This window comes from Berghia stephanieae, chromosome 8 (assembly GCF_034508935.2).
Source record: "Berghia stephanieae isolate SIO BIC M18660-M18661 chromosome 8, UCSD_Bste_1.3, whole genome shotgun sequence".
In the NCBI taxonomy this organism is placed as follows: domain Eukaryota; kingdom Metazoa; phylum Mollusca; class Gastropoda; order Nudibranchia; family Aeolidiidae; genus Berghia; species Berghia stephanieae.
This window is the reverse complement of record NC_088367.1, coordinates 56,535,990-56,560,422: the sequence shown is the minus strand read 5'-3', so window position 1 is coordinate 56,560,422 and position 24,433 is coordinate 56,535,990. Positions and strand designations below refer to the sequence as shown.

General features: G+C 35.1%; 1 protein-coding gene across 4 annotated transcripts; it reads left to right on the top strand.

Annotated features, from left to right (window-relative positions):
• Positions 1–1,161: 1,161 nt before the first annotated feature.
• On the top strand, positions 1,162–23,563 carry LOC144978922 (calumenin-B-like). 4 transcript variants are annotated; one of them, XM_078925542.1, is made up of 8 exons: positions 1,162–1,307; positions 3,486–3,610; positions 5,620–5,750; positions 6,882–7,075; positions 12,380–12,546; positions 13,135–13,195; positions 18,643–18,851; positions 23,313–23,563. In XM_078925542.1, the coding sequence occupies exons 2-8, from the start codon at positions 3,512–3,514 to the stop codon at positions 23,415–23,417; spliced, it is 966 nt and encodes a 321-aa protein (XP_078781668.1). In that variant the 5' UTR covers positions 1,162–1,307; positions 3,486–3,511; the 3' UTR covers positions 23,418–23,563. The 4 variants fall into 4 exon arrangements, with proteins under 4 accessions (XP_078781668.1, XP_078781665.1, XP_078781666.1 ...); XM_078925539.1 differs by lacking the exon at positions 18,643–18,851 and adding an exon at positions 17,260–17,540 and having other exon boundaries at positions 1,162–1,311; XM_078925540.1 differs by lacking the exon at positions 18,643–18,851 and adding an exon at positions 17,260–17,540 and having other exon boundaries at positions 1,174–1,307.
• Positions 23,564–24,433: the final 870 nt, after the last annotated feature.

Genomic DNA, 24,433 nt, shown 5'->3' with positions numbered 1-24,433 from the left:
CCCCCCCCCCCCCCCCCCCCCAAAAAAAAATAAAAAAAAATAAAAACAAAAAAACAACAAAAACAAACAATTTTTTTTTTAAAAAAAGGAGAAACGAGAAGTAGTCGGTGCACTTCAACACCAATGGATAATATACACGTTGATAATAATATGAACCTCCTACACATTGACAAGAAATATGAGGCGTTGTAATTGTCACACAGAACAAGGATTGCCGTAGGTGTGAACCCAATTACGGTATAGATATGTGTTAAAATGAAAATGCAATTATTATTTTTGTATCGCCATTGGGTGGAGGTTCCGATATCTCAATTCCTCACGCGCTGGACTTACAAGGAGAAAGACGGGTTTCGAATAGTGTTAGCATCGTTGGTGCATTACATAACATGAACCTCCGACTAATTGACAAGATGTGGCGGTAATTGTTACACATATTTAGATTGTATGTGGAAACCAAGCTTGCTGTTGTAAAAATCAAAATTACATAGAAAATAATAATAATAATAATAATAATAATAATAATAATAATAATAATAATAAGAAGAAGAAGAAGAAGAAGAAGAAGAAGAAGAAGAAGAAGAATAAGAATATTTATGATGATGATGATGAGGATGATGATCATTATGGTGCTAATAGCAACGATGATAGTAATGATGATGATAATAATGATATCAATAATAATAATAATAATAATAATAATAATGATGATGATGATGATACTGCTACCCAGAAGAAGAAGAAGAAGAAGAAGAAGAAGAAGAAGAAGAAGAAGGAGGAGGAGGAGGAGGAGGGGGAGGAGGAGAAGTAGTTGTAGTAGTAGTAGGAGGAGGAGGAGGAGAAAAACAGGAGTAGGTATGTACGTGTTGTGAGTACTGGCACATGCAATAATGTACGTGCTTGCATCAGCTGATTTCGCAAATAACAAAGAGAGCAGTCTGCCTAGCTTTCGTTTTAACGTGGAATGTTCTTCCAGTCCTCGTCTTCAAACGATGGCATAATTTCCTGCCACGCAGGCAGCAGATTCTCTTGAGTCTTGAGATCTTGAAGATGCGTCGGTCGTCTGCTAACAACCGTGGCCACGTTGGCAACAATACGATTGGTGGAACTAGTCACGTGGTCTCTAAGCCCATCATCGATTGGTTAGAGTTCTCCTTTTTTAAAGATTGCTTCGGTGTCCGCTATTAAGTTTACGTAGAAACTGAATTGCCGCATTATTGTTTATCATTTAAATTTCATTTGAAACAATTTATAAAATTGTTAAGTTTGCTCAATCAAGGCTTGTTAATTACACTACGTCTGATACCAAAGTAGGTAAGAATGCATTTCTCTCTATCTAGCTTTCCTTTTTTTAAAAAGAAAAAAAATAACTTGCAGTCAGCAGATCCGAACGCTCACTGATAATCTGAGAATCCCAAGCTCTAAACCAAAACTGCTCCTAATCCTGACCCTTTGGAAGAAAAAAAAAGGCCAGGTTTCTCAGCTTACCTCTGCATCAGGCAATATTTTCGGTGATATTATGAAAATATCTTTCACACGTAGATCCGTTAAGAATTTAAGAAACAGTCTTATTTTACTTATTTTATATGATAAAGTTTTCCATTGGGACTTGATGAACCGGGAAGTCAGTGTTGAAAGGGTCCCTCATCATTATTCATCAAAATAAAAGTAAAAGTAAAAAAGACATGGGAGGCCTTCCAAAAGCTCCTACATCCCCAGTAATCTTGTTTTTTTTTATATTCTAGTTGGGGGGTTTGGGAGGGGGGAGGGGAACTTTTTTTTAAGTCCCCCCCCCCCCCCCCCCCACTAGAACAAGAATACTGGGGATGTAGGAGCTCCCAAGACGTTCCCTCAGTTCGGCCAATTTCTGAAATATTTTTGTCTTCATTTTAAATAGAAATATCTTTTTGTTGTTGTTGTTGTTGCAAATATCCTACTTGTATGTCAATAACTTGCATCATTTCAGCTTTCTTTAGCTTTTTGATTCTTCAAATATTTTACTTTTATTTCATTAAAAAACGAAAACTTAAATATAAATAAAATACGGTTTGACTCCTTGATTCGATTTTCATGTGTATGGGCCATTTCTTACCAAAAAGTGACGAGTTTATTGACATTCTTAAACATTTTTCAGGCAATTGTTGTCTGCTTAAAAGTATTAATATGTTGAAAGACACATAAAAATAATTAGAACTAGATAAATAAAAGAAGAAAAATCTTGAACGAATTTTCAACCGAACTGAGCCAGTTTTTTAAAAGTCTATTCGTAATTCTTGAAACCTGCCCTTTAATCTTGTTTGAATGTCATTTTCCATGATATTTTCCCATTATTGCAAAATATCAACAATGCCATTTTTTGAAAATATCGTTATCGTTTTCAATGTGTATATTTATCTGTTTCTGCTAATAAAAACATATTCGCTTTGCACCTTAAGTCAGCTGTTTATCAAGGACAGATGTGTAGGAAACTTTGACTCTCCTCTGTTGGTGTACATTAAAAAATACCCAGTACTTGCATTTTGAATAATGAAATCAAGTAAAATACAAAGCAGCATTACTCATTTGTCCCAGATAAGTTCAACGCACAAAGCAACTAACTACAGACCTGATACTTGTACAACTTTTTGTAGAGATGCCAACTATTTTAAAAAAACAACCAATTTTTAAAATAGAAATGTTGCCAATATGAAAAATTAGAAAATCTTCGGAAATTATTTTTGGCAAGTCACAATTTTCCTTGTACTAGTACAATGTTCATGTGACCTAGCGCGATGTTGGTGGCTGTTGTCATTGCTCATGTTTTCATCTCTGGTCTTAGTGATTGCATCAGCAATTTCGGAGGGTGTCAGACCATCGGTGGACCACCAGTGTCATCAAATTTTACTCTTGAAATGGGGACTGGGGTTAATAGCACTTTGGAAATACACATTATTTTCTCCCAAATTTGGGATGTATTTCTGAAAGTGGCGTAGATTGACTGGTTTTGCAGGTGGAGTTGCGGGTAGGATGGTGAAGTGGAAGTTAATATTTGGACTAATTCATTGGGGGTTTTTTTTCACAATTTTATTATTATAAGTTAAATTTTAGAGGAAATTTGTGAAAATATTTTTAAATTCAGAAAGGGATTTATTATCCTAAAAGTGACTGTGTTTCTTCAATTCTAAAGCATATTATGTCTCAGCCCAAGTAATTTGATATTTAAGCGCTTAGAGGCTGATATCTCGGAGTTACAGCACTATATAAGTTTTCAGCCTTATTATTATTATTATTATTATTATTATTATTATTATTATTATTATTATCATTAAATATTATTATCATTATTACGATATTAATCGTAATGATGATGATGATTAGGTGAAGAAAAATATGATAAATAAGGTGAGAAAGTGATTAGGAATAATGATGGTAACTGTGTTAAATCTCCAGCAAAATAAAGTACACCCAACTATCTTTTTAATAAACCCATCAACGTTTTTCATTCCCAGAGCTGTTATTGGAGCGGTTCACCATCATGAAGACCTACATATTCATTGTTATATTTACGACATTAGTCACTGCATATTGCAGTGCCATCCCCACCAATGAAAAGAAACAAAGGGTTCATGAAAAGGTAATTATAACGCTTTTATTCTCAACGTCCTCTTTTTTTTTGTATTTCATGGTTCAATCTATTTATTTGATGTATTTTCTAGTCTCCTCCCACACATTCTTTTCTTTTCTTCCTCGTCCTCTTCATGATTTCCCTCTGTTAAAGCATTTGCAATTTACTAGGCCCAACTACTAAACCAAGGGGCATAACTGCATAAAAATCGCACGTAGGTTCACTTATATATTCATTTAAAATTCATCTTTCAACTTAGAACAATAAAATTTGTTTTTCTGTAACAAGAAATAAATAAAGCTTGTTGAGGACTATGTTGAACAGTGAACACACTTTGGAGGGTCATAATGTTCATGTGACCTAGTGCGATGTTGGTGGCTGTTGTCATGGATATTTTTTTTAAATGCTCATGTTTTCATCTCTGGTGTCTTAGTGATTGCGTCAGCAATTGGAAGGGGGGGGGGGGGGCGTTTCAGACCATCACACCAGTCATTCACCTTTCAACTTAGAACAATGAAATTTGTTTTTGATTGACACGAAATAAATAAACTTTGTTGAGGACCATGTTGAACAATGGACACACTTTGGAGATAGGGTCATATTGTTCATGTGACCTGGTGGCTGTTGTCATGGAGAGAAAAATTTAAAATTGCTCATGTTTTCATCTCTGGTCTTAGTGATTGCATCAGCAATTTCAGGGGGGGGGGGGGGGGGTTTAGACCATCAGTAGACCAGCACCAGTCGTACTGAGCAGTAAATGGATTAACAATGAGCTGAACTCTTTTAAGTAGTTTGGAGTGATGGATTATAATATATTCTGGAGTAATCGTTAGACTATTTCAATCTGGAATTCTGGGTGGGGTTCCTGACCTCCCATAGTGGGCAGGGAGGTACATACTGTGTCTTCTATCCCCCTATATCTGTTTTCCAACATGCTTTCTGTCTTTGTCTCGGAATGAGATTACTTGGTTTTGTCCTGGTGCTGGCCAGAGTCCCCGCTGGGAGGGAAACAGTCAAATGCATAGTTATTATTTTTGGAGATGATATTTTTTTCCTTGTAAATCATCTCTCTGTTATGTATTATTATTATTATTTTGAATGTATAATGTAAGCATTTGCGTGTGTTCTTCTTTGTTGGATTTTGTGCTTGTGTCTGGATGAGACTTGTAGGTGATTTCAAACCGAGTACATTGGTTGTATGCTCTTGGAATCTACATCTGATCCCTATTTGTTCCCAGTTCCCCGTTGTCTTACTTTTTCTTGGGTGCTTTAATTGTAATTCTAGAACTTTTTGCTATCCCATTTTCTTCCTTTTTACTGGCGCTGATATAACCTAAATGTGTTGCAAGCGCCGTAAAACCCTTAAAAACAAACAAAAACATCAATCTGGAATTATGAAATGAAGAAGATGGCCAAAAAAGGGAAAGTTGGTGTTCAGAAACATAAAAATTTAGTATTTTCACTCCTTTTGATACATAATTCATTCTCCTTGATAAAGCATATAAACTTAACCCAAGTTTCACACGTTTGGCGAAGTAAGTCTGATTTTCCGTGGATCAAAATTACTCTGATACAATATCAATTCAGGAAGTCTGTTTACTTTTATGACTGAAGACAATGTGTGTGTATGTGGTGGGGGGGGGGGGGGGTTATAGTTTCAATGCTCTGATTTAAATTACTTTTTAATTATAGTAATAGTTCTTTCCTTTCCAATCCTCTTATCAGCTGCTTATTAAATGTGACGTCTAATGTCACAAATACTGTAATCTCCTTTAAACAAACAAACTGAGAAACAAATCTGTGATATATTTCTTAAGCTTTAAGCCTTGTTGACATTTTGCTGATAAGCATTAAAATTGCAAAAGTTTGCAATTCTGTACTTGCCAACTGTTGTTGCTTAGGTTTTCTACCTCTTTGAACATTCTGCATTGATTACATTTGTTAATTAAATTAGGTTGCCAGTTATTCAAAATTTCGAATATGTAATAGTTAACTTGTGTTATATTTGTGGTTTAAAGTCCCTTAGTGATGAAGACCATGAAAAGAATGGGCAACACAACAATGAATTTGACCACGATGCCTTCCTAGGCCACGATGAAGCTGAAACATTTGACCAATTATCCCCAGAAGAGAGCAAAGCTAGACTATCGTAAGTTGTGGTTTCATCATGCCTTTATTTTGTCAGTTTTATTGTCGACTCTCTTTTTTGAAACTAACTTTTTAAAATATTCATAAAATTTAATCATCCAAAGTCTGCACTTTCTTTTTCACCAGAACTAAATATTGTTGGAAGTAAAAGGGTTCTTTGGACATTTTTTGTCCCATTGTTTATACCCTAAGTATGCATTGAGTCATGTCTAAATGCATGGTTGTTGGAAAACAAGAAAAACAGGCTACCTAAAACAGAAACGATAGAAAGAAAAAAACACCAAAAAGATTTTATATAGTGCAATATCCACTAAACGTGCTCAAAGCGCTTTACAAGGGGTCCCTGGTCAACACCAACACTCAACATGTAGAACGAGACATGACGCCTGTTAGGCGATTTACATTTTTTTCGGACAGAGACAATGCTGTGAACAGCCAGGTACTCATTTTACACCTGAGTACAGTGAGAGAATGTGAGTAAAGAGTCTTTTCCAAGGATTCAACTATGTGCCGAGCGAGGCTAGAACCCAGGACCTTCCGATCTGAAAGCGAGTGTCATGCCACAAGATCATATAGCCGCAAAAACTCTGTGATGCATGTAATCTTTAGAATTCACGTTTCCCTTGGGACTGGACTATAGAAGAAACGGGGATAAACTCCGGCTCCTGGGGCATATTAGCTCTGAAGGACTATTACTTTATCAAATGGAATTTTAAAAACAAACACTGGAGAGCTTTTATATAATTCAATAAACACTAAAGGAGCTCAATGTGCTTTACACTGGGCTCCAAGACAACAGCTTTGCTTAGCATGTAGTAAGAGACAAGGCATCCGTAAGGCAATTCTTTTCTTTTTACAATTCTTTTTCAAAGAGACTATGCTGTTATCGGCTATATAAGTATTATATATTTGGCTATGGAGAGAAAAAAATTATGAGAAAATAGTTTTTTTTCTGAGACTCAATTCAACTTTACATTGCCTACATTTGGACTCAGACTCTGTTGTCACACGCTGAGTGTCATACCAGTATAAAGGTGCACATTTAGAATGTTAACCAGGAAATGTGTTCAACCTTTCTTGTTGGACACAGATGACTTTAACATTTACCACTTCTTTCTTTCTATTCTTACAGAATTATTGTCGATAAGATAGATGAGAACAAGGATGGGGAGGTGACAGAACCCGAGCTCAAGGCCTGGATTCAGTATGTCCAGAGGAGATACATTGTCACCGACACAGATCGTATGTGGAAAGACCATGATCCCAACAATGAAAACTTGCTAGTGTGGAACAGCTACCAAAAAAGGACGTTTGGTTATGACGATGGTCAGTATTCCCTTTATCTCTCTCTATGATCCAACAAGAAATGAAGTGAGTAGGAAAATGCCAGAAGACAATAGAGGATAAAAATTTTGTGGCAGCGATGGGGGCTCGAACCCGCGACCTTACTGGTACGACAAGTCCGCCTGACTCTACTGTATGAGCTATCCACGATCCCAAAAAAGATCGCTTCTAACCCTGGCCTCATTAGAGCCTTCTCTCCCTGACTTCTTGAGGCTACGGGTTCAACACACACGTTATGTTCTATACTCAAGAGAATAGTTGTGTGAACAAACATATTTGTTTGTTGTTTTTTCATATTTTTCATCCATGCGTTGAAGATCATCATCTTCCATCGTGGCTTTTGCTCTTGAGTACGTTGCCGGTCAGCTGTCTCCACGAATCACGATCCTCTGCGGTGCGCATGAAATCTGTGTTGCTTTTTATGTCACATTTAGCCATTCTTAGGTTATTTAGATAAGTCATTCTTTGTCTTCCTCTAGCTCTCTTTCCTTCGATCATCCCAGATGTTACCAACTTTTCTATTCCGTCTCTTCTCCACACATGTCCCAGAAAGCGTAACTGCCTCTTTCTGATGTTATCGATCAGTATTCTTCCCCTTCTCACCTTCTCCAACACTTCCTCATTCGTACACCTGTCTCTCCATGATACCCTCAACATTCTTCTATACACCCACATCTCAAATGCCTCTAACCTCCTGCATTGAAGATATCAACAGATAAATAAATAGTCTTTATCCTTAAGGGAAATTTTTCTTTATGGTCGATCATGATGAAGGACAGGTTTAACCTGTGCGTCAGGGCCATGCAACACCATGGCAAAGTGAGCAATAGGGGCTAAATTTCTTGCTCAAAGAACAACCTCGATGTATAAGCGGTTGTAAGTGCTACGCTCTTTCCTCTCAGCCACCTGGCCCTGTCCTTACGTCTGTATTTGGATTTCTTTTAAATTTTATTTTGCCATTTAGATGCTTAGGCACCCCCCCCCCCCCCTCTCTCTCTCTCTCGCCATACCGGTACTTTTAAGTGATCTAAGCATTTGAATACCTAATTTATATATTAGAAATGTAGGTTTGATTTTTAAGTTTTCATGACTCATATACAAGAATCTAAGAGCCTATCAAAAATTAAGATATTTTAAAGATATATGAATTGATTATACCCATTACATTTAGGCTAGCACTATTCAGTATCTGATACTGAATAGTGGTTTTGCACTATTCAGTATCTGATACTGAATAGTGCTTTTGTACTATTCAGTATCTGATACTGAATAGTGGTTTTGCACTATTCAGTATCTGACACTGAATAGTGGTTTTTGTACGGTGTTTTTTTTTTTCCGAAACCTGACAAAGTTATGGGAAGAGGACAGTTGTGGGAGTGAATCTGGGACTCAGAAAAGTGTACACCAGTGGGGAGTGAACCTGGGACTGGGTTTCGGCGGGTTTCGTAATAAAAAGCAATTACTTTTTACGAAACGCGACGACACCCGGCAATATCCGACAAAGTTATGGGAGGTAGGCAGCAGCGTGTGTGTGTGTGTGTGTAGGGGGGGGGGGGGGGATGAACCTGAGATTCAGGGAAGTGTACACCAGTGGGGAGTGAACCTGGGACTCTGGGTTTTGTAAAAAAGCAATAAAAAATGTGGGAGGGGGGGGGGGAATTACTTTTTTACGATACCCGACAATATGCGGCAAAGCGTGGGGAGTGAACCTGAGACTCAGTGAAGTATACACCAGTGGGGAGTGAACCTGAGACTATGGTTTTCGGCGGGCTTCAGCTAGTTTCATATAAAAGCAATTACTTTTTTACGAAACCCGATTAATCCTGGCAATATCCGAGAAAGTTATGGGTAGTAGGCAACAGTGGGGAGTGAACCTGAGATTCGTGGAAGTAAACACCAGTGAGGAGTGAACCTGGGACTTGGTTTCGGCGGGTTTTGTAAAAAAAAAAAAGCAATTACTTTTTGTTTACAAAATGCGCCAAATCCCAACAAAATGGGGCAAAGTTATGGAAAGTAGGCAAATAATGGGGAGTGAACCTGAGACTAAGGGAAGTGTACACCAGTGGGGAGTGAACCTGAGACTCTGGTTTTCAGCGGGTTTCAGCGAGTTTCATATAAAAGCAATTACTTTTTTACGAAACCCGACGAAACCTGGCAATATCCGAGAGAGTTATGGGAAGTAGGCAACAGTGGGGAGTGAACCTGAGATTCATGGAAGTGTACTCCAGTGGGGAGTGAACCCGAGAATCTGGTTTTCGGATGGTTTCAGCGAGTTTCACATAAAAGCAATTACTTATTTACGAAACCCGGCAATATCCCACAGTTATTGAAAGTAGGCAAACAGTGGGGGGTGAACCTGAGACTCAGGGAAGTGTACACCAGTGGGGAGTGAACCTGAGACTCTGGTTTTCAGCGGGTTTCAGCGAGTTTCATATAAAAGCAATTACTCTTTTACGAAACCCGACGAAACCTGGCAATATCTGAGAAAGTTATGGGAAGTAGACAACAGTGGGGAGTTAACTTGAGATTCAAGGAAGTGTACACCAGTAGGGAGTGAACCTGAGACTCTGGTTTTCGGCGGGTTTCAGCGAGTTTCATATAAAAGCAATTACTTTTTTACGAAACCCGACAAAATATGGCAATATCCGACAAACTTATTGAAGCAGGCAACAGTGGGGGGTGATCCTGAGATTCAGGGAAGTGTACACTTGTGGGGAGTGAACCTGGGACTCTGGATTTTGTAAAAAAGCAATACCAAGGGGGAGAGGGAATTACTTATTTACGAAACCCGCCAAAACCCGACAAAGTTATGGGAAGCAGGCAGCAGTGGGGAGTGAATCTGGGATTTGGACACTGATGAGGATTGAACCTGGGACTGCGAGAGGCTGATTCCAGTGGACAGTGAGCTCAGAATGTACTTTTATTTCGAAACCTACCGAAATTTTCAAAAGTTATGGGAGGTGGGCACCATTGGGCAATGAACCGTGACTCAGGGAAATGCACACCGGTTGGGAGTGAACCTGGGACTGTGAGAAGAGGATATCAGTGGAAATGAACCTGGGACTAGGGGAGATGGATACCAGTGGGAAATGAAGCCGGACTATGGGAGATGGGTACCATATGAGAATGAAGCAATTACTTTTTTACGAAATCCGCCAAAACCCGCCAAAAAACCATAGACTTAGGTTTACTCCCCAATAGTGTACACTTCCCTGAATCTCCTGTCCACTCCCCCACTGTTGCCTACTTTCTTTCCATAACTTTGTCGGATATTGTCGGGTTTCGTAAAAAAGTAATTGCTTTTTTTTTACAAAACCCAGCCCCAGGTTCACTCCCCAACGGTGTACACTTCCCTTATTTCCAGGTTCACTCCCCACTGCTGCCTACTTCCCATAACTTTGTCGGGTATCGGCGTGTTTTGGCAGGTTTCGTAAAAAAAGAAACACCCCTAACAATACCACGTGTATTCAGTAAATAGATGTCAATTGTAGTCTAATTTTCAGTATCTATTTAAATTATTATTATTATTATTATTATTATTATTATTATTATTATTATTATTATTATTATTATCACGTAAATTTTAATATAGTACGGCAATTAATTCACGGAAGTACATCGCTCAATTAAAAAATGCAGAAAGTCTGCCCACATATTTATAATGAATCGGGTTTGCCTTAGATGACAAAACAAACAAACAAACAACAAGAACAACAACAACAACAACAACAAATGAGACAAACAGAAAAAAGCAAGATTTAAAAAAATAATGAACAATAGAAGAGCACAATAATGAAAAACAACAACGAGATGATAACACATAAAAGATATTCGTAATAAATCGATAACTGATGAAATCACTCCAACTACTTGATTAAAAAAAAATAATCATCATAATCATAATAGTGATGATGATGATTACAACAACAATAGTCATAATAGTAAGTAAGTAGAAATAATAATAATAATAATAATAATAATAATAATAATAATAATAATAATAATAAACAATAATAATAATAATACTAATAATAATAATAATAATAATAATAAAAGTACAATAGTATAATATCAACATTAAAGTATATTACAAGCAAATAAAATTATAAAAACAAAAGTTTAAAAAATATCAATAGACAGAAGGAATTTAAAAAATAATGGGGAAAAAAAAAAGTTACCCCTACTGGGATTTGAACTCTCGAACCTTAAACTCAGAGTCAAACAGCTTATATCCACCAAGCCATGGTGTCACTGAACTTTTAGTGACATTTAATCATATCTATTTAGACATTTAAAAATGGATTTGAATGCCACTCTTATTTTGATATTTTGAACTATGTTAATTGCATAAAAGCAGAAATTAAAAAAAAAATTACGATCAAAATATTTTTACAGCTTTGATTCGGGCTGTCAGTTAGTGCATGTGTTCAATCTGGAAGTAGGTCAACAGTTATTTCCATTCAACCGAGATTGTCGCACTTTTCACTCTCTCTATGAAAAAGAGTTCCTTATGGATACTGAATAGTGGCAAAGCACTATTCAGTATCTGATACTGAATAACCACTTCCTTACATTTATAGCGGCTATGTGGTCTAGTGGTATGACACTCTCTTTCGCATCGGAAGGTCCTGGGTTTGAGCCTTGCTCGGCGCATAGTTGAGTCCTTGTAAAAGACTCTTCACTCGCATTCTCTCACTGCACTCAGGTGTAAAATGAGTATCTGGCCGTCAACAGTGTTGTCTCTGTCAGAAAAAATTGTAATATCGTCTAACAGGCGTCATGTCTCGTTCTACATTAAATGTTGCTTTTGACCAGGGACCCCTTGTAAAGCGCTTTGTGCACGTTAAGTGGGTGTTGTGCTATATAAAAAAAAGCTCAAAGCTGAATTTATTACTGTGGATTACAGAGATCCTCACCTCTTACTAAGCGTTTCTAAGATAATATTAACTGACTTGTATTATAGATGGTTGGGTTTTGCCTTTTAGACAGTATTATTACTGGTACGACAGGGGTAGCGTGGCTCAGCTGTACGGTCTTTGCTTCATACCCGAAAGGTACCGAGTTCGATCACCTGCCGCTGCGCTGTGTGACCTTGAGCAAGTCAACTCGCCCTAGCTCAATTTGCGGCATTGCACCGCGGCTAATGCCTGGATTATTCCAGTCTTCCCTTGGAATAGACCCTAGAGACAAATTTCCCCTATGGGATGAATAAAGGGAATTTATTATTATTATTTATTATTACATTTTCCTCTTCTTTTTTTTTTTGTTTTCTTCTACTGTCATTAGAACCAAAAGAGGGTTCTCCTACCTTTGACTACAAAAACATGATTGAGCGCGACAGGAGGAGATGGAACCGAGCTGACACTGACAAAGATGGCAAGCTGAGCAAGGAGGAGTTCCAGCATTTCCTGCACCCCGAAGAGGCTGAACACATGAGGGACATTGTGGTAGAGGTGAGTCAACACGACCAGTTATAAATAGATAGACACAAGCCTTTTTTTTTTCAGACTTGCCGTTTATTCCAATTTAGTCGGAAAATTCTGATTTTTTAAACACAAATCTTTTTTCAGGCTTTTCATGTATTCCAATTTAGCCAGAAATTTCTGATTTTTTTTTTTAAGCACAAGCTTTTATTCAGACGTCATTTATTACAATTTAGTCACAAAATTCAGATTTTTTAAGCACAAGCTTTTATTCAGACTTGTCATTTATTACAATTTAGTCACAAAATTCAGATTTTTTAAGCACAAGCTTGTATTCAGACTTGTCATTTATTACAATTTAGTTAGTTGGGTTTTTTTTGGTTTTTCTTTTGTTGGCTGAAGAACGGTTTTGAGCCCGAAACGTTCCAGTTTGGTATTTTGTTCTTTTTCGAAGCTGAGATTGTTCCCGTTTCTTTTGCTTGTGAAGCAAGTGCTCCTCCACTGAGGTATTGGGGCTGCCCAAAATCTATGATAATCGACTTTATTAATCTTTTGGATCTCGTATTCACTATTTGGGAAAAGTTTGATCATCATGTATGTTTGTCATATTTCCCACAGGAAACATTAGAGGACATAGACAAAGATGGAGATGGCTACATCAGTCTGAATGAATACATAGGTAAGTTGATGTTTCATCCATAAAAGCTAAATTACAACTACATTATTCCTTTTAGCATTATATACAAGTGTCATCTATTTTGATTATTATTATTATTATTATTATTATTATTATTATTATTATTATTATTGTTATTATTATTGTTATTATTATTATATTTATAGTATTATGTTGTTCCACTGAAATATATCCTGAAGATAATTTTTTTTTTCTCTTCTATCTCTCCATTTTTGTTTGCTGTGAGATAAAACTTGTATTATAATATCAACTGTCCAATTTTCTAACCATTTATTTTCCTACTTATTCCTTTTATAATAATCAATTTTGTAAAATTAATTAATTCATTTTATTTTATGTTAAAAACAAAATAGATTTTATGTTCATGTTGTGTTTGTCACTATCCATGAAATTTTGATTTATTAGTCTGCACTACAAATATATAATATACGCCATTTGTTATACTGGCTCATCTGGGTGGGGTTCCGACCTCCCATAGTGGGCAGGGAGGTACATACTGTGTCTTCTATTCCCCTATGTCTGTTTTCCAACATGCTTTCTGTCTTTGTCTTGGAATGAAATTACTTGGTTTTGTCCTGGCCTTGGCTGGATACCCTGACTGGGAAGGAAACAGTCAAATGTGTAGCTAGTTTTGGGAGATGATATTTTTTTTCCTTGTAAATCATCTCTCTGTTATGCACTGTATTATGTTTTGTTTATGTATTATATATGATTTGTAAACATTTGATTGTGTTCCTCTACGTGGGGACCTGTGCTTCCATAGTGGGTAGGGAGACAGTCTTCTATTCCCCTATATCTGTTTCCAATATGCTTTCTGTCTTTGTCTTTGAATGAGATTACTTTGTTATGTCCTGGCTGGGAGGGAAACAATTAAATGTTTAGTTTTGGGAGATGATATTTTTTATCTTGTAATTGTAAATCACCTTTCTGTTATGCACTGTATTATTTTTTGTTTTACATATATAATATATGATTTGTAAATAGTTGAGCGTGTTCCTCTTAATGAGGACTTGTTCTTGCGTCAGGATGAGACATTTAGGTGATCTCAAACTAAGTACACTAATAGTGTGCTGTTGGAATCTACACCTGTTCCCTATTTGAACCAATTCCCCTTCATCTTACTTTTTTTTTGGGTGCTTTAATTGTAATTCGAGAACTTTTTACCCTTCCATTTTTCCCTTTGTACTGGCGCTCATATTGCAAGTGCCGTAAAACCCTTTAAAAAAAAAAAAAAAAAAAAAAAATCAACTGGTTTTCTTCGTGGATTTTTAGATGTTTATATTTTTTTGAAATTCCTTTTTGTTTTTTTCTTGATATTAATAAATGATTTCGTGTAGTTTACACAAGCAATACAATTAATCTGAGAGTCTTTTAATTTTGTTAATAGCTCTGTTATCTATGGAATGAATTTTATAGCAAAGACATTCATCTCCTCTCTCAGGATTTTAGTGCAACTAGACTGTTATAAGAATATATGAGGAGAAAAATGTTGATTCCTGATTTTTTTTTAAAACAGCTTCTTTTACGTATTTCTCTCGTTATGGGTTTGAAACGCTCATTTGTCATAAACTATTTTCCTTTAAAAATGAATTTATTTTTATCTGAAAAGATGATTTTGACAGTTCTCCTTAGATTTACTTTACGTGATCCTTACATAATATCTGTCATCTGCATTTTTTGCGGCCGCAAATATCAGGGCGGTCCGCAAATTTTGGCAAATTTCCCAAAATTGGCAAATCGTGGCAAATTTTGGGAAAATTGGCAAATCGTGGCAAATTTTGGGAAAAAAAAAGAAGCGGAAACAAAATAACAAAAAAAAAAAGTGCGAAACTTGAGAAATGTTGCAGCTTTGCCTGGGCCCAAACCAAGGGAAGCTACTCTCTACGGATAATGATCCTTTAAAATCTTTGTAACAACGCTAATCACAGTCATTTCATTTCTCAAGTCCTTAAATGTAATAAATTGTCTTTTATATAATTTTTTTCTGTATCGCGTGTTAATTATGTGATGAATTCTTTTGATATTTATTTGTTTCATGACAACATTTCACTCATTTACGTATTAAACGTTGTATGATTGTTCGTATTAATGAATGGTATGTACTTCAAACTTTAACGTTTAGAGTTCTGCTTCAAATCCTCGGAAAAATCGTTCGTATCAATGTTTTTGTCTCAAGGAAATCGAAATGGCGGCGGCCTTGTTTACTTCCGACACAAAAGTGCACCACTAATTTTATCTTATTTCGCGATTTGTTGATTGAAGACCTATCCTTCGCTTAATATTATATAAAGCGTTGTATGATGATTTAGAATTACAAAGAGGCATCAAAAATAATAAATCATCCTGTTGATGAAGTAGAAAGAATTCATGGAAAAAGCAATAGAAAGGAAAGCATTCTCAATTACCAACAATAAAAAAACATATTTTATACCATGAATTTGATCTTTTGCCATCTGGGAGAAGTTTTTGTCAGATTAAATGTGGAACTAACAAGTATAAATCAACGTTCATTCCATCAGCAATAAAAATGTTGAATATTTCATATGGTACAGCAAAACCAAGGATTGATGCGTTGACTGATTGACTGATTAATTTGTTTAATGTTAGGCTAGATGAAGTGACCAATTGATAATGATGATAATATTTGGTGTTGAATTGCCAAGAATGTAACGAATTGAAAATGAAATGAAAATGTTAATGTTGTGTATGTCGCATGCGTGAAAGAAAGAGAGGAAGAGAGAGAGGGAGAGAGAGAGAGAGAGAGAGAGAGAGAGAGAGAGAGAGAGAGAAAAGAATGGGTAGGAGTGAGGTGTCTGTTCAATGTTATAGTTATCATATAACGTTATGACAAGTGTAACAAAATGACAAATTGCCATATTTATGGACAATAAAGATCTATTATTATTATTATTATTATTATTATTAATTTGTACTGAAACGCTTAGTTTTCCTCCGCTAATTTTTTGGCAAATTTTGGTCTTTTTGGCAAATTTCTTGGCAAATTTTGGGGTCTTTTTTGGCAAATTTTAGGTCCCAATTTGGCAAAAAATGCAGATGACAGATAATATTAAACTAAAGGATTATCAACTCTTGAATGCCATGTAGAAGCCCTGAGGAGTCTAAAAATATGCATTGTGTCGGTTTGACATAGAGACACAACGATTCTAACATGCTCATGGGGGCCTTCGATATAATGATTTCCACTCCATGACACCTCTCCCACCCTATCACCATATAGCTGACGCGGCAGTTTGTTTTTGTTTTTTTAATAATTTAAAAATCCCAAATTTTGCAAGCTAAAAACAGCAAACTTTGCAAAAAAGATTTTGCATATAATTTTCCTAAAAACCCATAATTAGTTCATGACTTTTTGTGATTTTTTTTTTTTTTTTTTGGCCGCAAGCGATGCAAAAAAAACTGCCATGCCAGATATAGATCCTACCTTCAGTGACTTGTTTTTTGTTTTGAGTGTCGAGAGAACACTTAAGCAGAAAGCATTATACCAATGATAATGGACGTTTGCACAGTTGTAGTCATCTTTTTCAGATTCTAAGCCTCCTAATTATATTTGATACAACAACTGCCAAGGTGTTAGTCCTTAGTCTTTGTGTGTAAATGTGATTGGGAATGTCTTTGATATATTCATAACTGATGGCATAGAAAACATCTGGTGCTTTCAAGGAAATGTGATATATAATGAATATAACATTTATTTCTCAGACATTTCTAATCAGGCACAATTTATTGCTTGACCCTGATTTGTTGTAATATAATATAGAGTGAATCTTCAGTTATACAGAACAATCCGAAATAATGTTTGTTTTGGTTTTTTTGTTGTTTTTTTTTTTGTTTTTTTTTTTTTGGGGGGGGGGGGGGGGGGGGGGGGGGTTCATGAATTTTTGTGTGTAAGAATATTTTTTTTTAATTTTCTTTTTTTTTTTCTTGAAAGTTTCCAAATCAGACTCAATACATTGATTCTAATTTTACATAAGTAGAATGCATCTCTGGTTATACCATTATCACTGTTGATTTACAATTTTCTATAGATGATATTTGGGGTGATGAAGATGATGAGGATGATGATGATGATGAGAATGACGATGATGATGAAGATGAAGATAAAGAAAAGCATCACAAGAGTAACAACGGTGAGAAAGGTGAACCAGAGTGGGTGAGAAGCGAGCGAGAACAGTTTGCCAACTACAGGGATAAGAACAATGATGGGAAACTGGACAAAGAGGAGATAAAGGAATGGATCATTCCAGAGGATTACGACCACAGCTCAGCTGAAGCATCACACCTAGTAAAAAGCTCAGACACCAATAAGGTTTGAAACTAGCCTCACCCACTCGTGGTCCTAGTGATTGTTGTTGTGGTGGTGATGGTTTTATTATTATATCCACAACCTTTACCAGATAATCTTCTGCCACTGCTTTGCTTCCATATAGTGCTCTAGTTTCGGAGTCTGCTGCACCTGATGTTACAGTTTGTCATTATTATAGTGTTCAGTTTATGTGTCATGTAATCTCTTATTTCTATTACTTAGTGACAGAGGCACACCTTTTAGTTGGTCGGTTTTAACCAGTTGACTGCTGTACTCTGGGAAAATTTGTATTTAAAAATTTGGCCAGAAAAGTTGTCCTTCAAATATCAATCGATTAAAATGGCAAATACTCTCAAATCGGGGACTTCGCAAAGCCCCAGATTTGGGATGTTTTACCAAGATGAGGGTCATTTTAATCGATTGATACTTGAAGGATGAGTTTTCTGGCCAAATTTTTAGATACGATTTTTTTCAGAGTATGGTAGTCATCTGGTTAAGAACAAGTGGGCTATCTAGCATTATAATTATGTGTAGACAAAGATACTTGGTTTGAATTTTTTAAAAAAGGTATTTGGCCTCTTTTGTTTTTTAAAGATTATTCATTTGGTAAGATTATAAAGTTTTGATATGAAACATTTGCATTGTGTGCTCAACAAAATATGTCTTGGACCTTTTAAAAAAATAACGGGACAGTCTTAATACCTTCCTCTTAAAAATTTTTTGGGTCACAAGTCTTGGCTCAGTTCATAATGATTTGAAATTCCTTGCCTACTCTTGTGTTAAACGACCTTTAGGAGGCTTGTCGGACTCTGTTCTGATTAAAATAGCAGTTTGATATAATGTAGAATATTGAAACATTACTCGACAACGTGGGACAGCATCAAGGCTCTGGTGAGTATAAAAAAGCCTTGGCTTGTTGTCTCTCAGGTTCCTAGGTGGAAAAGGTTTGCTTCTGTGATCTAGGTATACGATTTTCTTTGGATCTTGATTGCCTCTTCCATTCTGTAACGTCTTTTGACCCTTTTCAAAGTTGATGCCTCCTTCCATTTTCCCCCCTCCCTGTTCCTGTCTATGGCTGAACTATTGACCCCCCTCCACATTTTAGGTGACATGTGGCCACGTAAGGAAGAAGAAAAGGGTGAAGAAGAACCCGATTGGGTCAAGTCTGAACGAGATCAGTTTACAGTGCACCGGGATAAAAACAAGGATGGTAAAATGGACAGAGAGGAAGTAATGGACTGGATTATCCCCGCTGATTATGACCATTCCGAGGCAGAAGCCGATCACCTCATTTTCGAAGCAGATGCCGATAAGGTAGTAATAGTCTTGCCCTTTTGGCATTTTGTCAGATTCACCAGTCAATCCAAATAGGGATAGTAACTGTTCATTTGCAGGGCTGATGCTTTTTTTTTCTTTTTTTTTCCTTCAATTTTTTTTTTTCTTTTTTTTTTTTATTAGAAAGAGCACACCAAAAAAAAAAAAAAAATCAACAACAGCTCAAATAGGAAATTTGATGCAGACATTGACTTAAATTATTATTGATTCCATATCAGAGACGATGAATGATGTCAACAAGTATAACACAGGTCAGATTAACTGTCAAATGGCTGGCTTTTGTAAAGATTTATCAAAGTTAAAGAATGTCTTCGGAGTACAAGTGGGCTGACTCAGTCAAACCTTGCATCAATGTTGATGTGAATATTGCTGCCCGAAGCTCGAAGAAATAAATAACAATGTGAAATTGAATGTAAGCTTAAATTGAAAATACGAAAACAGATAAAAATGGACGTTTTGGGTTTCCCCTTCATCAACAAAACAGGATGACTGAAACACTACAGACGAATGAGATAATGTGGTAGTGGCGTTGTTAAGATGAATAAACAAAAACATTGATGTTTCATCATGGGTAGTAGATTATTTAGCTTCTCATATTTGGATTGACTGGTGATCTGGTGAGTGACCTAGTCCCCGTTGACTTTGAAGAGGGTTTTAATGAAACAGATTTAGCATCGTGTACATGGCTTGCATCTTGATCCTTCCAGAAACTACTTTGTCCTTTGGGAACTACTGTTATATTCTGGTCCTCTGGGGGGAAAATTGCATGATTTTAGTATTAAATCCAAAAATATTTTTTTTTAGGTGGGGTACCATGTTGTAATTGGTATAGTGAATCGAGTGCCTTCACTATCGTAACATCTCTTCCTTCATGGCCAGGGTGTCACATCTTAACACAAGGTTGATCCCGTTTAGTGCATGCATCACCACCCACTGTCAAATTCACAAACAATTCTTGTATGTCTCTGGTGATTTCATGCATGGTAGTACTACTGTTGTTGTTATTATTATTAGTATTTTTATTATTATTATTATTATTATTATTATTATTATTGCTATCATTATTATGTTTTTGTTGTTGTTATTTTTTTTTTTTTACTAAGCATTCAAGTTTGCCCATGGTAAACTTGGTAACAAGATATTAACAAAATCAATCGCTAAAAATCGAAAAATGGTTGCTTATATATCACCTTATTTATTTCCCCCTAATCGACTGCAAACACTAACACAGTAGCTAACACTAACATACTAAAAACTTGATTGTCTTTAACATACTAACAATAGTGGTACATTATCACCAGTAGATATCAATTGAACACCCTCAATATATTTAACATATTTGTATTAGAATTACTTTACTCTGTTATTTAGCTGCGAGGAATTTATTTTGTAAAATACACTGAAAGTTTATTAATTATTGTGGGAATAATTAAGAAGAATGGACATTTTTATAATTTACTCTTAAATACTATTTCAATTGAGAGATGGACAGATCCAGGTCTTAGCGGCTTGCATCATGAATGGTGATGACAATAATCGATTTAGAGTCTAGAAATTTGCATGTCGGAAAATTACATTGATTTTAATTGTTTGTTTGTTTTAAAAAAATTTTCAGAGTCTCTTAGAGATTTCTTCAAAGCATTTGATAAATTTGACTTTTTTTTTATGGCTTGCATTTAGCATCTTACCTGAAAATCTTAAGGCAGAGACAAGATTTTTGATTCATGTATTTGTTAACGAGGGCTGTTGAAAATATAGTTCAGTTTGCATCATAAAAATTTTGAGTTGATAAATTTTACTTAGTTTTAATGAGCTATGACCGGTTTCCCAATATTTTCCTTCATTGTTCTTTTCCATTTAATTTCTTCATTGACCTATTTTTAATTTTTTTTTCTGTCATTTTGAGGAGGTTAAAATTGCATTTAAATCTCAAGTCTCAAGATGGGGCCTTTGATTTGTTAGCAATCCTTATTAAAATAGTCAAGGAGGGGTTATAATATCTCATGAATTCCTTCTACCACTATCTTCAAACGAAGGCTTGTATCTTCCAAATTAGAATTTGATAAATATTTGTAGTTAATGAGTTTTCATTTCAAATATTCAATGGTTAGCTTTTAGTTGATGAAGGCAGTCTTCCGATTGGGGCAATTATCACATTCAGATTTATTGTCTTAAATTAGATTAAGATGGCACCTTAGTTTGTAGAATTTATTCTCAAATTGTGGTCAAAAGTTGTCAAAGATGAGGTTTTATATTCTCTGAATTTTTGCTGTGACAGCATGTAAATTGACATGAAGTTAAAAATGTGTAGGGAAGTAACTAAATGATGGTTATAAGTTTTGTTTTAATGCCAATGAAGTGCAATTGTCTCATTTCATTACTTTCTAAACACCCCTCGAACATATATAAAAATAAAAGTTATAAGTGCATGCAGCTGAAAACAGGAGCTTAACTCACTCAATCCTAGGGGATTTTGCTACTTTTCAAAATTGGGGGAAAAACTGTACCAAAAATGAGCATGTCCATAGATAGTTTTATTCAACTATTAGTAACATGTAGAAATCTACAAACATTAGCTTTGATACTACGCCTATAATTTGTCTCATAAAAATGTAATAAATAGGCATGGGGTAAAAGTAACCCCGGGTAAACTACGGATATAGTCGGTGTTAGGGTTGGGTGAGTTATGAGTAAAGTTTGCCTCTACCTAAAGTCTTGTGTGGCAAATGCCGTAGATTGGTAGTAATAGATTTGTCCACCATGTAGATCAATATGTAATTGTGTAGATGAAAAAAAAAAAAAAATCAAAGCAGGGTCAGTATTTTCCGAATACAGATATGCAACTTTCCCTTATTTGATTTGACAGAAACTCTGCAACTAATCAGATGAATGGTCAAATAATCGGTGGGCAAGCTCCCAACATTATGATCATTTTTAACAATGAAAAATATCAATTTGTTAGGGTCTTCTCAAAGAATTATCGGATAATTTGGAACAATTTAAATTAAGAAATGATAATCCATGACCCACTATTTAATCATAGGTTTATCTTCCGGCTAAAAATTTTATAAGCCTATATTAATTTTTCAGAGTCAAGTTCCATTCAATCATCCAAATCTAGTCATTGAGTGCCATTTGTATAAAGAATTTAATTGATATTTAATATGATTTTCTATTAAATATTGTGAATGAATTTGATGTTTGACTGGTATTCAATGAATACCACTGATTCACCAATTAGTTATATAGAAATCGACTATCTGGCTAAAATGTTGTAACTTTCAAAGTCAGCTTATAAGTATAAGGGGCTTCTTTTAAACATCCAAATTTGATCATTGAGTGTCATAAGCAACAAGAATTTATGATTTATAAAAAGACAACTTGATATGCTATTTATCATTGTTAATTAATTTGATGTGTCTCTGGTACTCAATGTAGGATCCAAAAGGCTGGGCAGAAATAATTCAGATTTCTTCTGATACCCTGTGAATAGGCCTACTATACTACTTTCCTAATCTGTCACAAAGTGCTCTCAACAAGATTTTAGTTAAACCAATAGATTTATATTTATACATTGCAAGGAGAGGTACAGTAGACGTCTTTTTTGCATTCACAATTATAAATTATAATTTTTTCTTTTTGATCAAGTTATTGTGACGTGGTATCAAGGTTGTCAGAATGCAACTAGTTGCTTCTTTCCATTCTTGTCATTGCTGCGTTCATGTACACGATTTTTTTTTTTACCATAATGCCAAATAGCAGTATTCAATAGAAAACATATAATGTTCAAAGCATATCTCTTATTTTATATATATTGTACTGTTAGACCGAACAGCCCATTCTCTGCAGAAGGCTTGAAAATAATTATGACTATGATATATAGTTAGTAATTTTATTGTTTTTTAATTGCAAAATGTTAAATAGTTCAGTTAGCTGACTTTATCATTATGGCTGTTTTATGTGAAGTATTTTTTGTTTTTTTAATCTAACCATATTGTATACAATAGATAGTAATTTCTTCATTATATTCTTTAAAATAATTTTTTTTTTAAATGCCTCAATGTTATTTACTTATGACATACGATTTCATCATAGAATTTGTCATTTGGATAGTTAAACTGTCTCGAGTTCATATACATGGAAAATCGAAAAAATTTGTTTGTTTTTCATTGAGGATGAACTTGAGAGAGTTAAAGAATATGAAAGGTTTAAAAATTAAAACGCTGTTTTCTTAATTAACTGTTTAACAAATATGCAAGTATCTACATTGAAAATCGAAAAAATTTGTTCCTTTTTCATTGAGGATGAACTCGAGAGAGTTAAAGAATATGAAACGTTTAAAAATTAAAACCCTATTTTCTTAATTAACTGTTTAACAAATGTGCAAGTATCTTCATTATTGAGGTGTCGTGTAGTAATATATCTTTGTATTCTTTGCAGGATGGAAAACTCTCCAAGGAGGAGATCCTGGAGAAATATGACCTGTTTGTCGGCAGTCAAGCCACTGATTTTGGAGAAGCCCTCACCAAACACGACGAATTTTAATGTCAGCCCACCTACCTTCCAGTATTTTATAGTTAGTCATAGTGAGCGAGATTGAATGCAGTGAATGGCTATGCCTGTAGATAGATGGATAAATAGATCAAATTCAATATATAGTGTATGATTTGTTACTTCAGCATTTGTGATAAACACTCTGCCTACACTGTCAGTTTGTTGAAAAGAGTAGATGGAGAAAGCGTCAAAAAGATTTGTTTTCTTTTGGAATATTTGACCAAAGCTAGTAATTAGAGATTGGAGAGAAAATGGCTTATTAAAAATTCAGTTCCAGAGATGAGAGAATACGTTAAATCCTTTATTTTTATTCTTTCTTTCTTTCTTTTTCTTTTTTTTTTTTAATAGGGCATAAAAGAGATGAATGATAAATGGCCATCTTTATTTGAGAGAAAGAGAGGAGACGAGAAATGGCATCTTAAATTAAGAGAGTAAGATAATGGACGTCCAACACTCTTTTGAATTCTTTAATTTTCCTCTGTGAGATTATTTTCGTGTACAGAAAAATATCAAAATATATCTTGGTGCTATATTCATGATTGAATCAAACACTTAATTTTGTTTGTGGGTGTGTGTAGTTGTGTGAGTGTGTGATCATGTGTAAAAGAGAGAGATTGTAATATCGTGTGTTCATGATTATTAAAATATAGTCATGCCGTTTCTCCACTTTTTAAACAAAATAATCCCCTTACTTTCACCCGGTCACTTTGAGAAACTGCAGATTTTGAAATTATTCTTGTAGTTTATTTTTTAAACAGGGTTTTGTTTTTAAATTTTTCGCCAAAGATATCTCAATATTTATCCGGTTGGTTTGTTTACAAATTCGATTATTGGAAACCATAGCTTTACTATACGTTATGATGTACATTTTAAATCTGTTTTTAGTTTGTTTGTTTTGTTGTTTTGTTTGGGTTTTTTTTCTGTTTTTTTTAAAGAAAAAGCTCTTACCTTTTTTTTTTGAGGATACAGATACATTTTTATGAAGTTCGGATGCATTTCAATGATGT

What these genes read in the sequence shown, in the direction of transcription:
- LOC144978922 (XM_078925539.1), top strand. Translation starts at nt 3,512, where the DNA reads ATGAAGACCTACATATTCATTGTTATATTTACGACATTAGTCACTGCA. An exon ending in CAGTCTGAATGAATACATAG is followed by an intron (nt 13,196 to 17,259) that starts GTAAGTTGATGT and finishes AATTTTCTATAG; the next exon opens with ATGATATTTGGGGTGATGAA. An exon ending in AAAGCTCAGACACCAATAAG is followed by an intron (nt 17,541 to 23,312) that starts GTTTGAAACTAG and finishes TATTCTTTGCAG; the next exon opens with GATGGAAAACTCTCCAAGGA.